We start from the raw sequence: 14405 nt of genomic DNA on the forward strand, positions 1-14405 counted from the left end.
TCCACCCGGCAGAGAAATCTGCAATTGTATTATTTCCTATCTCACTACCTTTACAGGAGTGATCGGAGCACCATTTCCAATCTGCTAAAGAAGCAGAGAAACTTTCTATCGGATTTTCTAGTAGACCTTTCACCAAACCATTAGCATCAGTTCCTTGTCCCAGATAGCAGCTGTCGGGGAACTGGGTCCACTCTAGTCTTTCGCGCTGCATGTGGTATTTTCTCAAAGCTGGGCACGAACACTGTCCCTTGCCCTGGGTCAACTTAAGCCCAGCCCGTAGTTGTGAACTCAGCCTTCCCCAGTGTACAGCTAATGGCAAAGACATTTTGTATATCAGCCCCTGTTCTGAACCCCCAGTGCTTTCTGTCATTCCGGAGGAGCTCCCCTGGCAGGAGTGGCCAAACCCCCACACACTGGAACGCTGCACTGCAAAAGGGGCTGTCTGCCTGCTGGAGATAAAGCTGTGGGGGAAGGAGTGATCTCATCAGTCACAAGGCACTTTCACTGCTGACATGGAGACCTGGGTTCAGATATGTGTCACATCTCCAGCTGAATTCATTGGGTGGACTTAACGCATTCCTGTTGGACAGCTGTCTGTGTCACAAACCGGCACTGTGTGCGGAAAAATGGCAGCCCCACTTTGTGTCAATAGTTTCGGGTGACACGGACACCGCTGTTCGCTGTTGAACTAGGTCAAAATTACTCTCTTCCTGTCTTCTCTTTATGAATACACCCCCGTTACTGGCTGCAAGCACATGGTTCTCCGCACCTGCTCCTCACTCCTCAAATCATGTTCCGTTCTACACATCTGTCAGTCCCACAGACTGCCCTGAGGTCTAGAAAACATGGGGTCATTTATCACATGGGACGTGAATTCCTTTCAACCTCCAAGAGTCAAAGATCAAGAGAGTTCCCGCTTAAAAAAAATTCCCATCTCTTTAAAGTATTTCAAACAGTTCTTGATATACATGGGCACACTTTGATTATTGCACATGAGAAACTAAACTCAAGACAAGGAACATCTGGAGATAATATATTGGTTCCTGGCTAAACTGAGGGAAGTGTGACATGCAGATACGGCATGTAGACGCCCAATTGGGTGGAAATGTTGTTGGAATTGACCCAGATTCAAAGCCTGAGTTTAGCTGATCAATTTCCAGGAGGAAGAGTGGTCCTGTGACACTCAACAGCAACTACTCCAGCAGACTCAGGTGCATGGTGCCTGGCTTCAGAGAAAGGCCAGTCCAGAAGTATGGCATAATTAGAGAGGAAGGGTGTTCCTAAGGGCTCCATGGTGGGCAGTGGAGAGAGAATCCTGCTTAGGGCCCTACCAAATTCACAGCCATGAAAAACACGTCACAGACCATGAAATCTGTTCTGCCTCTGTGAAATCAGACCTTTTGTGTGCTTTTGCCCTATACTATTTCCCTATAGATTTCACAGGGGGAGACCAGCGTTTCTTAAACAGAGGTCCTGACCCAAAAGGGGACTTGCAGGTGGGTCACAGTATTGCCACCCTTACTTCTGTGCTGTCTTCAGAGCTGGGCGGCTGGAGAGCAGTGGCTGTTGGCCTGGTGCCCAGCTCTGAAGGCAGCACCCCACCAGCAGCAGCACAGAAGTAAGCGTGGCAATACCATCCCATGCCATCCTTCTGCACTGCTACCTTCAGAGCTGGGCGGCCGGAGAGCGGTGGCTGCTGACTGAGGGCCCAGCTGTGAAGGCAGCACCGTTGCCAGCAGCAGTGCAGAAGTAAGGGTAACAGTACCAAACACACACACACCAACTCCTTTTTGGGACAGGACAGATATAAATAGCTGAAATCATTAAGTTTATTATTTTTAAAATCCTCTGACCATGAATTTGGCAAGGCCCTACTCATGGAGAACGAAAGCTGTTCATCTCTGGAGGAAACTGTCTGCAAGCCCAGAGCTCGCCGTTGCGCATCATGGCACGGGTGGGTCTGTGCCCAGCCTGGGGCCACGCACCAAGATACCCAGAGCACCCAGGAGAATCAGAGCAGGCCCTGTGGATCACTTCTTGCCGCAGGCTTTGCAACGTGGCTGACTGAGTTTCCTGAGCCACACGGTAGTGGCTACAGTCTTTCTGCTCCTGAAGCTTTTTGGTGACTGGTCCATTCTGCAGCCATCCCACGGCTAGGATGTTGTTCTGAGCACTGTGGCTCCCTGTTACCCGAGTTCCACTTTCCAGACCAGCAGGGGAAGCAGGTTAGCACCGGGGGCTAGCGAGGGAGGGCCCTGGAACCACAGCAGTGCCGATTCCAACCACTCAGGCCTTTGTCTGAGGCTCCTGTTTCATGAGCTGTCTCCTTCCTGTGTGAGCTTTCCAGCCAGCAGTGCAATCAGGTCCATCAGTGACACCGCAGCAGGGAGTCAAGTTCAGTGTGTGGACACAATGCAACAGTGTGTCATTAACGAGAGAATGGAGATTGACGATAGGTTAAAGCTAAGAGCTCTCTTGTGCTCCCATCAAGAGTCTGCAATTGAAATCAGTAGTCCTGAGACCGCCCTGCCCAGCCCAAAGGGTGGCAAAGCCTCTATTAGCAGAATGTGACTAATCATCTTAAGTAGCAACCAAAGTGCAGCACAGCTTGTTAAGCATTAGCCAGGCTGTGCTGGGATGACCTCTCTCAATCTTCCCAGACTGAAGTACGAGTGGCTAATTATTGATCACACCTGCCACATCAGGCTCTGTCTGTGAGCCCTCTAGAAAGGACCGTTCTAATTCGAGTCGCTGTTTGGTAAAAATCTCGTCCTTTTAATGTAATAGCACCAGCCCCCTCTTTTCATCCTGCCCAAGCTGGGTGTGGGTGGGGTTAACCCCAGTTTTAGAAATCAAACTCCTCTCTAAAGCCTCCAGCAGTGTCTGTTGTGGTGGATGTAGCAGGAAGCACCTCCCCACACACACCAACCACACCTCGTAGCAGGTGCGGGTCCCACTGGGAGAGGATTAGGTGGGTTCTGCTGACTCCTTGAGGCAGGTAACTCGTTACCCTAACCAGACGTGCAAGAGGTGGAGGTGGCTGTCTAGAGATCTAGGGCAGGGGTGGGCAAACTTTTTGGCCCGAGGCCACATTGGGGTTGCGGAATTGTATGGAGGGTGGGATGGGGAAGGCTGTGCCTCCCCAAACAGCCTCGCCTGTGCCCCGACTGCCCCCCTCAGAACTCCTGACCCATCCAGCCCTCCCTGCTCCTAGTCCCTTCACTGCCTCCTCCCCAGACCCCCCACCTTCGTCCGGACCCCTTGCTCCCTGACCCCTGACTTCCCTGACCCCTAGCCACACCCCCACCCCCTGACAGGCCCCCTGGGACTCCCACACCTATCCAACCCACCCCGTTCACCATCCCCAACTGTCCCCCCCAAACCTCCGACCCATCCAACTGCCCCCTGCTCCCTGTCCCTTGACTGTCCTGACCCCTAGCCACACCTCCATCCCCTGACAGGCCCCCCAGGACTCCCCCACCTATCCAACACCCCCCCATTCCCCGTCCCCTGACCACCACCCCCAAACCTCCGACCCATCCAACTGCCCCCTGCTCCCTGTCCCCTGACTATCCTGTCCCCTAGCCACACCCCCACCCCCTGACAGGCTCCCCAGGACTCCCACACCTATCCAACCCCCCTGTTCCCCATCCCCTGACCACCACCCCCAAACCTCCGACCTATCCAACCGCCCCCTGCTCCCTGTCCCCTAACTGCCCCCTGGAACCTCCTGCCCCTTATCCAACACTCCCTCCCCATCCCCTTACCATGCTACTCAGAGCAGCAGGAGCTTGCAGCCCACGCCGCCCGCACTGCCCCGGCAGGAGCGGCAGGCCAGAGCACTGGTGGCACGGCAAGCTGAGGCTGCGGGGGAAGGGGGGCAGCGGGGGAGAGGCCGGGGTAGCTTCCCCAGCCAAGGGCTCAGGAGCCAGGCAGGATGGTCCTGCGGGCTGTAGTTTGCCCAGCTCTGATCTAGGGTGTGGGCTGAGCAGTCCTGGTGCAGAGACCTAGGAACAGCCAAGCCCAGGGAGGTCTGAGATGAACCTCATGCTTAATCATTGTGAATCGTCAATAAAAGCAGGAGGGGGTGAGTTGGCAGTTGATCTAGTGCATGGATTGTGTCCGAGCACGTTGGGAAAGGAACCAGCCTACAGCAGAGATCATGCATCCTCTTTTCTGCACTGCTTTTAGATTCAAGTGTTTTTATTTAGCAGGGCAGAGCACTGCTCTTCACTTTTCATTCTGGTGGGCAGGACAGTCCTTTCCGGGAGGGAGGCGAAGCAAGGCTAGCTAGCCTGCTCTCAGTCTATCGGTATCCCTGCGAAAACAGGAGCACCTATGTCTGAGATCTCCAGGCCAAGCCCTGGGGACAGCTTGTGTCATCCCGGTGGGGCTGCCTGGAGCCCTAAGATGCTCAGCAGTCTCTTCTAATGCTCGCTGGCCAACAGCAGATGTCCTGCAAACACCAGCCCAAGGTCTCTTCCCAGCGAGGAGTTTTGACCAGTGCTTTGGCTGTGGTGCCATGGGCGCGGTGGCACGTGCTGAGCAGCAGCGGTAGGACCCACTGGATCCAGGCCTGGCAGCATGGAGGGGTGCTATCTGAACTGAGCCATGTGAGAGTGGCGGGCCTGGGAAAACAGGCAGGGCCATGAAGAGGAAATGGCTGCTAAGCAGCGTTTGCTCTGTTTGCAGGAGACACAGCAGTGTACAAGGAGGGCACGTACTGGATCAAGGGCCGCACCTCTGTGGACATCATCAAAAGCGGAGGCTATAAAATTAGTGCCCTGGAAGTCGAGCGCCATCTGCTAGCACACCCTAGTATTGCAGGTAAGGTGCAGCACCTGGTGTTCGCTGCTCTCGGCTTTGGAGGGGGGCGGGCAAATTAAAGTGTTGTTGCTCTTGGTGAAGAGCTGTACCTGGAGACGGTCCCAGGGCAGGCAGGCGCTGGGCAAGCTTCCCCCAGGCAGCTCCGTCCCAGCTTGCAGTGCTCCCCGAGCCTGCAGCTGATAGGAGACTGGCGAAGGTGCAGAATTGGGCCAGAATTATGTTGAAGCCCAGGTTTCTGAGCATGTGCACCCATGGCCACCCCGTACCAATGCCATATGAGCTCTTGTTACTCGCAGAGCTCCATTGCAGCCGAGTTAGCTGCCATGTTGATTTGGCTTTGTCTCCGTGCTGTGCAGTAATGAGGATAGAAGGCATATGAAGGAGGTGCCATTGGGAAACCTTGCTTGGGTTTCAGCGGTAGCCCAGAAGAAGCCGATGTGAGACTGCCTGAGGGTTCTTGCCTGGAGGCCGTTTCACAGCCTTTCCGTTAGCAGGGTTGAGTGGGAGTGACAAGCAGACTGAATTCAGAGCCCAGCGCTGCAGAGCCTCTGGCTGAAGCCAGGAAACTCACAGCCCGGTGCAGATTCAGCAGCAGCTCGTGTCAGATTTTGGAAATAAGAAATGTTCATTAAATCTTCCTGAACTCCTTGCTGACCCTTCATTAGAGGAGGGAATCAGTGCGCCGGCAGGGCAGGGTTGCCCAGTAGGGGATGGAATAAGGGCAGGGCAGGACAGTTCTTTCTTTATCCAGGCTACTTGGGGAGCTTTTCCGCTCTCTGTTAGACCCTGCCATTGGAAGAGCTCCTGATATTCTTCTGTCAGCTCTACCCTGGTACTCCTAGTAATTCTTCCCCCAGTCAATCCTCTCCTTCCCTGTACATGGCTGCCCTGCCCACCTGGCCATTGTCTCACCAGCTTGCACGGAGTTAGCTCTTCTCCTGGTCTCTTGGAAATGGTCTGAGTTTCTTCAGGCTGAGTTTTGCTCTTTTTCCAGATGTGGCTGTGATAGGACCTCCAGACATGACTTGGGGCCAGCGAGTCAGTGCTGTGGTGAAATTGCAGGAGGGTGAAATGCTGTCTCTCAAGGACCTGAGGGACTGGGCAAGGTGAGTGCCAGTCATGGGACAGTGCACAGCAAATGCTGCAGTCTGCTGTTGTTGGGGTTGAGAGCACCACCTTCTCTTAAGGTTGTCTGATACTTTCCATTATAATACCCTTTTTCATTTGCCTATAACTTTGCCAAACGTCAGCTCTTTGGGGTGCAATTTCCATGGGACTTGTATGCTGAATTATTTTGGAAAGTTTCAGCCAATATGGTTCATCTATTTCCAAGAACAAGTTATGGGGGAGAGAAGATACATTGATTTCCATAAAAAAAAAAAAATCCTGGCAACCTTTTCTTTGAGAAACTCTAGTGCCCATGTGCTTTGGAGCAGGGCTCTGAAATGTAGCCAGAGTTGGCCACTGAGTCAGGAATGTGCCTTTTGCTGTTCCCATGAAAATCCACTCAAATCTGGCCCAGTTGTAGACCTCTGAAAAAACTCAGTTCACACATTTTGTCAAACTGAGAGGACAGACCAAGTGGGGTCCTGCAGGAAATTGTCTTGGGGATAGCACTAGTCAACATTTTCATTAATGTTGATGATGATAGAGTGGAGAGTATGCTTCTAAAATGTGCAGATGACCCCAAACTGGGGCGGCAGGCACTTTGGAGGACAGGATTAGAACTTAAAATGATCTTGATAAATTGGATAATTGGTCTGAAATCAACACATGCATTTCAATAAAAGCAAGTACAAAGTACTGCACTTGGAAAGGAAAAATATGCACAACTACAAAATGAGAAATAACTGGCTAGGCAACAGTACTGCAGAAAAGGATCTGGGGGTTCTGGTGGATCACAAATCGAATATGAGTGAACAGTGTGATGCTACTGTGGAAAAGGCAAATGTCATTCTGGGGCATATTAACAGAAGTTTTACATCTGAGACGCACAAAGTAATTATCTTGCTCTTCTTGGCACTGGTGAGGCCCCAGCTGGGGTACTGTGTCCTGTTTTGGGCACCACACTTTAGAAAAGACATGAACTAATTGGAGAGTGTCCAGAGGAAAGCAACAAAAAGAAGAGGTTTAGAAAATACAATCTATGAGGAAAGATTGGAAGAATTAGGAAAGTTTAGTCTAGAGAAAAGATGGCTGAGAGGGGAACCTGATTCCAGTCTTCAGATATATGAAAGGTCGTTATAAAGAGGACAATGATCAATTGTTCTCCATGTCCACTGATGGTTGGACAAGAAGTAATGGGCTTCATTTGCAGCAAGGGAGATTTAGATTAGATATTAGGAAAAAACTTACAAACAGTAAGGGGAGTTAAGTACTAGGGCTGGTCTACGCTGGGGGGGTGTAGTCGAAATATCTTAGTTCGACTCACCTGGCCGTTCTCACAGTGGCGCGTTGACTGCTGCGGCTCCCCCGTCGACGCTGCTTACTCCTCCTGCCGAGGTGGAGTACAGGTGTCGATTCGCAGATCGGTTACCAGCGGGGAGTATAGACGTACCCCTAGAATCAGTTACAAAGGGAGGCTGCGGAATCCCCGTCCTTGGAGGTTTTTCAGAATAGGTTAGAAAAGTGGCTGTCACTGGTGGCCTAGGTTTACTTGGTCCTGGCTCCACATGGGGGGATGGAGTAGGTGTCCTCCTGATCCCTTCCAGCCCGACATTTCCCTGAGTCTGTGCTCAGCAGAGACTGTTGAGTTCAGCAGCTGAAATCCCGAAAGATTCCACCCTCCCTGGCCTGTGCTGACCCTCTCTGCTTCTCAGCGTGACTGCCAGTTGGAAGGGCTTGTAACATAGTCTGGTTGTGTGTCATTATTGACACAGGTGCAGAGTGGCGGAGAGGCGGCATGGGTCCTGTGATGGAAGAGTTCAGTAGTAAGACGTGGTTTCATTTGGAGGCCACTCTCAGACAGTTGTGGTCTCAAAGGGGCCTCTGGTGTGAACAGCTGGGAGCAGCAAAAACACACTCAGGGTGTCAGGCAGTCTGGTAGTTTGGGGCGTTGGTCACCAGAAGGAATGAACTAACTGAACCCAAACAAAACCAAAGTCGTGTGTTAGGTTAGAGCCGGGCTGTCTGCCACAGGCTTGGGGATGCAGAAAGCTCAGCAGGTCCTGAGACCCAGTGCTAACTACTCGCCGTGGAGGAGGTAATGGAGGAGAATGGGCTGCGCTCCCCAGGAGTGCGCTTGACGAATGGTGCAGTAACAAACTGGTTCTCTGCCGCACTAGTGGAAGTTGCACCCTCTGTAGCCAGAAGGGGCTGTGCAGGGGAGAGGGGGAAGAGGCCCCAAAGCACAGTCACTCATGGAACACACGGTGTGGCAGAGAACAGGAGCTAAAGCAGGGACACTAGGGGAGAAGCATCATGTTTCCTCCCTAGTTGTTTCCACCAAAGCAGGGACCTTTGCTCAGGTCTCGGCCTATAATGCAGCTATCTCCCCTCATCCTCCTTCCTGTCCATTTGTTCGTCAGCCTTGGGAAGCCCGTCCATCCCAGCGGGGGGGCTGTAAGGCCCAGCACAGCCAAGGGAGCCCCTCCAACACCATTTGCACGTGCAAGCATGGAAAAGGTGCCGGTAGCTCAGAGGCATGCAGTGGCACAGCATTTCTGCACTCAACCCCTGAGGGCTCTGGGAGCCTCCGCAGCAGCTGAGAGATGGAGAAGCAGGATCACTTTTGTTTATTATTATTTATTTTATTATTACACTAGCAAAGTATTTAGTAGTGGAGCCATTTGTTTTCCTGGAGACTTCTCTCCCTAGGGCTGCGGATCGTTCTGGGGAGGCTGGTGCTATTTCACAAACAGTAGGAACACTTGTTTCATCAAGGGCTGCACAGCTGCCCAATTAAAGATTCCCCTGGATTTGCAAAATCACAGTTGGAAGACTACAATTTAGAAAATGCAAGGAAGATTCTAGTTGGCCAGCTGCTGCTCTGATTAAACAATTACTTTGTGGGAGAAAAAAAATCAAACAAAGGCACCAAACCCACACTGGCTGGTCCGCCAGCGCAGCCAAATCTGAGGCCCAGCATCCTGCCTCCTGCTGGCACTGCTTCATATTACTCCTTTTCCACCCACTAATCTGGGAATCCTGCTTCTCCCAGCGGGGCTGAAGGTACCTGGCAGTCTGCTCCGTGCCTTTAAATTGCTGGGCTCTTGGAATTACGGCTGGGACTCACCTCCCGGAGAGGGGGAAGCAGTTCTAATGTGTTTGCAAATCTACACTGGCTCTGCTTGCAAAAAAGGAATGTATGAGACACGGAGACAGGGAGTTGGTGATAAAGGCACCACAGAGTGTGTGTGTTTGATAGCCACTGTGCTTGTCTTACTGATAGGACTGGCATTGTCTCCAGCGGTTCCCTTTATCCTTACCTATTACAGCCCCTCCCCGCACAGCTGCCATCCCACATACTGTCTAGACGGCAGCTCAGAAAGACTATCCTGGCCTGTGTTGAATTAAGTCCTTGACTTTAAGCTGGAGCCCAATGCGGTGCACTCCCCAGAATGCCAGGATGCGTTGCTGTTATAATTACTCTGTTAGCGTGAGGCCTGCAGTCACAGATGTTTCCTGCGGCACTGTCTGGACCAGCACATGCAGGTGTGCCCAGATGCTCCGACCAGCCCTCCCTTACTGTCTCCAGCTAGTGCGTCTTCCCAAAGCACTGGCAGGGAGCTCCGTGCTGCTCTGTGACCTCTCTGCTTTTGTCTTTGCCTGGGCTTCGTTCGCCTTTGTCTAGTCACAGTCTGCCCTTCAATCAAGGCAGTCCATAGGGAGAGAGCTCTCCCATCTCCTCTGTTGACGGTGCTTAGACCCTCGCCAGCTTACACTGATTCTTTGCCCGTGTGCACCAAAGATAGGAGCCCTTCAAATTAAGCCACTGAAATGTGAAGAGAGGAGAAATCCAGCCAGTGCCTGCTGTGCCTTAGAAGGGGCAGCAAGGCCCCAGGAAGCGTCCCTGCCCCTCACCCATGCGCTGTCTCCCAGGCACCACGCTCACGCTGGCTTTTCCCCTCAGTCCGCATGGTTCCCTCGCGCTCTGTCTCTCCCTTTATTTTATATGTCACTTACGTTTGTTTTTCCCCTTTCTCGCACTCACTGGCAGGCGACACATGTCCCTCTTCAGAGTGATTCATTTTGCAGCTTTCGCCTCCAATCTCGTTTCCTGGTGACAGGCGCCGTCCTGAGTTAGAGCCGTCCATATGGTAGGATGTGTTGATCGTTGGGTTTGGAGGGAGGAGGAAGGATGACGATTGAAGAGCTCAGTGGACTTGGCATGTTGCATTAGAATCAGTGCCAGGGAGCTGCCTGTCGGAGCTGGGTATGGCCCGAGGTTGGTGACATGCAGGCAGCAGAAGGCGGGAGACAAGCCCCCTGCTCTTCAAAGGCCAAAGAGACTTGGTTCCTGAGCTAGTTCCGTGCTGAAACTCCCTCCTGTGAAAGAGAAAAGGAACATGGGCCTGCGTTTATAAGAGCGTACACGTCTGTGTGTGAGAGGCGCACAGGTGAGCCTGGGTAGAGTTAGCGTTTGGGCATAGCTGGCTGGCCTGCGAGCTCATCTGTCACGTTCTAGGCAAAGCGACTAGTAACAAGGAGACCCACTCAGAATTGTGTAATTTGCATGCTTTTGCTTCCTTAATGATATTACTCTGCATTTATCATTTGTTTTCCCTGCAACTGCTAATCATAAGGATTGATTAGTATCCATTCGGAGCTATCCATTCTGCTTACTGAAGGCTGTTCATCCCCCCCTCTCTGGGGGCATGCTCAGAGGTTTGTGGTGTGTTTTTTAACCAACCGGTGTGCACAGACAATGGGGGTGTGAAGGGACTGGGGAGCCCAGTAGGACTGTGATTGTCTCATCCGTCCCTAGCCAACATCTGGTTTGGGTCATAAGTGACGTGAGTCTCACTCTGCATGGTAGAGGGGTGTCCCCAGCTGAAAGTGAATCAATGGCTGTCGCTCCCAGCAAACTCTTTGTCACGGAGTCCCCGGGCGATGCTCTGGAACTGCTCCCCACCAAGCCAGTCAGGACTTTGGGGAGCCTCCTCTCCCTTGGAGCAGACTTGTTCAGGGCAAGAAGCTCACACGGCTTCACCTCCTGGGTCTCTCCTTGGAGCATTCAGCATCCTCTGCCCCTCCGTGCGCTTCCCACAGCGAGCCCGCCTCAGTGGGGTCCTGGGGAAGCCACAGGGTCTTGCACCCCCACTTCACAGTCAGACGTGACTCTCAGCCAGCCAGTAAAACAGAGGTTTATTTGATGACAGGAACAGGATCTAAAACAGAGCTTGTAGATACAGCGAACCGGACCCCTTGGCCGGGTCCATTTTGGGGGGCAGTGAGTCAGACCCCCACGTCTGCACTTCACTCCTCGACCTCAGCCAGCTCCAGACTAACAACCCCTCCAGCCCCTCCTCTCTGCTCAGTTCCTTTCCTGGGCCAGGAGGTCACCTGATCTCTTTGTCTCCAACACCTTCAGCTGGCACCTTTGCAGAGGAGGGGCCCAGGCCATCAGTTGCTAGGAGACAGAGGGTCAGGCATTTAGGTGCACTGGCCCTTTGCTCTGCTAGATACTTAAGAACTACCATGGGGACACTGAGGCACCAACACAGTATTCAGAGAAAACATTAAGAGCATTCCTAGTTCATCACACTCGTGAAGGGCCAGCTGCTGCGGAGGCATCTCACTCAAACACCCCACCCCTCTCCCGGTGCTTTTGGCATTGTTATCCTCACTGCTCCCCCATCTCCTTGGGTCTGCACAGACACTACTGGGAGAGACCTGATTTCCAATTCCCTGTGCTAGGAAGAGGCTCTTACTGCCCATGCGTCAAATCCCCCCTGCAAACCCACGTCTTTTGTCAAGCCCCAGGTGTGGAACTCCTTCCCTGAGGGTCTCTCTGCAGCGCTTCCCTGGGCTTGTGTGTGTCTGAGTTAGGCAGGAGCTTCCTGGAGCTGACACACCAGTGACGTCATGCTCCTGTGATTGTGACGTCATGGCCAGCCCCACAGTGGAATGAATTGGTCCCAGATCCCTTATGGTAGTCGGCAGTGATGAGGCAGCAATGTTGGTGAATCCTTAGGAAGTGGCGAGCCGTGGGTCCAGGGAGGGCAGATGTCACATGTTAACGGGAGGCTGCCTGTCCCATGGTCTTCCTGAAATGACCCTCCTCTGAGCGGGATTTCACAGACGCATCCATCACACTCAGATCAGCTAAACCTTCCACGCCACGATCTTACTGTGTTGCCAGGACCCTTTGTTTCCTCTGTGAGCCTTGCCAGAGCCCTGCCATGTGCGCCCGTAACGGCCCTGTTACAGGTGTCTCTGGTGTGCTTCGCTGGGTAGCTAGTTGTGGACAGAGCTGCTTGGCCCTGCAGGACTAAGAGGATCGTGTATATCCCCCGGTGGTGCAGTCAGTCAAGGCCGGGATTGGGATTTCTCAGCTGCGTTTTATTGCTGGCTGTAGAACTTGAGTCATTACCCCTTCCCGTTCCCAGAAAGGCAGCCTCGCTCTGTGTGTGTGCGTTAGGTGTAGGCATAGATTCAGAGACATCTTTCCTTTCTGCTTTGTTGGATGTTCTTATCACAGGTTTCTTAATCCCTGAACTCCCATATGTGCCACCATCCCGTGACATGAGGGAGCACTTCTTCAAGATTCATCTTCCTTTTACTGTGCTGCCCCAAAGAGAGAGGAGCGTACCGTCTGGTGGCTCTGGAGGGGAGGTACCTCTGTGATAGTGAGGATTTATTGAAGAAGTATGTGTCTGTGTTCCAGGGAATCCATGGCGTACTACACCATCCCCACAGAGCTGCTCCTGGTGGAGGAGATCCCACGCAATCAGATGGGGAAAATCAATAAGAAGCAACTTCTCAAGCATTTCTACCCAACCTAGTGAGGCATCAGGCTGAGAGCAGGAGCCAACTGAAATGGCTCCCCCACAATGCCTGCTGCCTGAATGGAGTCTCTTTGAGGAACTTTAATGCATCCTAGTGCAATGGGTTTGCATGAAAATGATACTAATCAGGTGCTGTCAGTGATCTCTGTGCTCATCATGCTGGGATTGTCAGTCAATAAAATCTGGTTTCATTTCACATGATCTCCTCATTCACTGAGCAGAGCCTGGAGAAGAGCAGGGTTATGCTCCTTCTGTAGGAGCCATACTCAAGAATCTCAGAGCCACCCCTGAGAGACGCTGAGGAGCCAGGCCCAGGAATAAACTGTGTGTGTGAATACCAGGGAGGTCTGAAATATTTGTAAGTAAGAGGAGTGTCCTACATGCACAAGGGCTGATGATGGAGAACTTCAGACTCCTGAGGACTTGCTGGGCAGGTCCCTAGTTCACTGAGTTAGAGTTTAGATGCAGGGCTTTGGAGCGGAGCCGGAGCACGGAGCAGCTCCGGAGCAGTGGAGCTGCAGGTTTTTGCCTGGAGCTGTAGTGGAGCCGGAGCACAGCTCCAAAGCCCTGTTTAGATGGATGGGAGATGGCCAAGGGGAGCAGGCTGTGTTGGGGGCTGGGCTGAGGGGAGAAGCAGAATGCTGCCATGCGTGTCCCATCTTTCACTCCAGCAGCCCCAGGCTGACGGGATCCATTCTGCACCCCAGGGAGCAGCCATATGGGCTGGAGTGAAATGGAGCCAGCCTCATTGCCAAGAGCCCTGCAGTCGTTATCCAGGCAGAGTCTGGTTTTGAAGGGGTTTCCACCTAGCTTCCTGCTCCGGACTGCAGTCAGCTGTCCCCTCCACCATAATCCTGCAAACCAACAGGAGCTGATGGCACTTGGCACAAGACAGACGAGGACCTACCCACCTGTGCCCAGGCTGTAGGAGTCAGTTTATGACAACAGGCCCTTCCCAGTAAATGTGGGCTGAATGGCTGTTTGCCACAGCGCCTGGCTACGGGCTGCTTCGCCATTGCCTCAGCTGGCAATTCTCCAGGAGTTTCGGGGAATTTACAGGATAAGCGTCGGGTAATCCCAAGGGGAACACAGAATTATTTGTCTCTTCTAAACCAGAGCCTAAGTGACATGGAAATGGCCTTAATACCCAACAGGTGTAGTCCCTGTACCATGCAGTCCGCACAGATAGTCAGCAGCTAGGTCCTATGCAGACAATCTACTGAACCCTGTGTCGTTCCCAGGTAAGAGTGGCACATGGCTAGAAGGGACTTTACACTGCCTTGGCATGGAGGGGAAGGTCTGTACAGGAACCGCTGAACTCTCCCCTCCCTGTCTTTGTGTGTCTGCATGCTCATCCTCGCTGTTCTCTCTCTCTCAGCCTCAGGCCATATGCAGCTCATCCCAGATGAAATTACTCTTTAAATTAAACTCCTCTCTTCAGCCATCCGCAGTGATGCCTGTTAATTCTGCCTTGCTTTCCACGCTTCCCTCCGACTTTCCCTCCGTGGTGGGATTTCTGTTGTGCTTTGTTTTGTTTTTGTGGAGCAGTTAAAGAATCCGTCATTTAGGGGAGTCTGATCTCTTTGTGGGAGCGTCTAATAACCTGCTGTAAATTGATATCTGTCCATT

At 52.6% G+C, this 14405-nt stretch overlaps 1 protein-coding gene across 1 annotated transcript in view; it reads left to right on the forward strand.

Annotated features, from left to right (window-relative positions):
• The window catches only part of ACSF3 (acyl-CoA synthetase family member 3), a 110067-nt gene extending 97095 nt beyond the window's left edge, over positions 1–12972 (forward strand). Inside the window, 3 exon segments of the mRNA XM_030581418.1 lie at positions 4693–4827; positions 5822–5933; positions 12656–12972. Of these exon segments, the coding sequence (XP_030437278.1) occupies positions 4693–4827; positions 5822–5933; positions 12656–12773 (365 nt within the window). The 3' untranslated portion in view covers positions 12774–12972.
• The last annotated feature ends 1433 nt before the right edge of the window (positions 12973–14405 follow it).

Source organism: Gopherus evgoodei, chromosome 12 (genome assembly GCF_007399415.2).
Source record: "Gopherus evgoodei ecotype Sinaloan lineage chromosome 12, rGopEvg1_v1.p, whole genome shotgun sequence".
NCBI classification, from domain to species: Eukaryota; Metazoa; Chordata; order Testudines; family Testudinidae; genus Gopherus; species Gopherus evgoodei.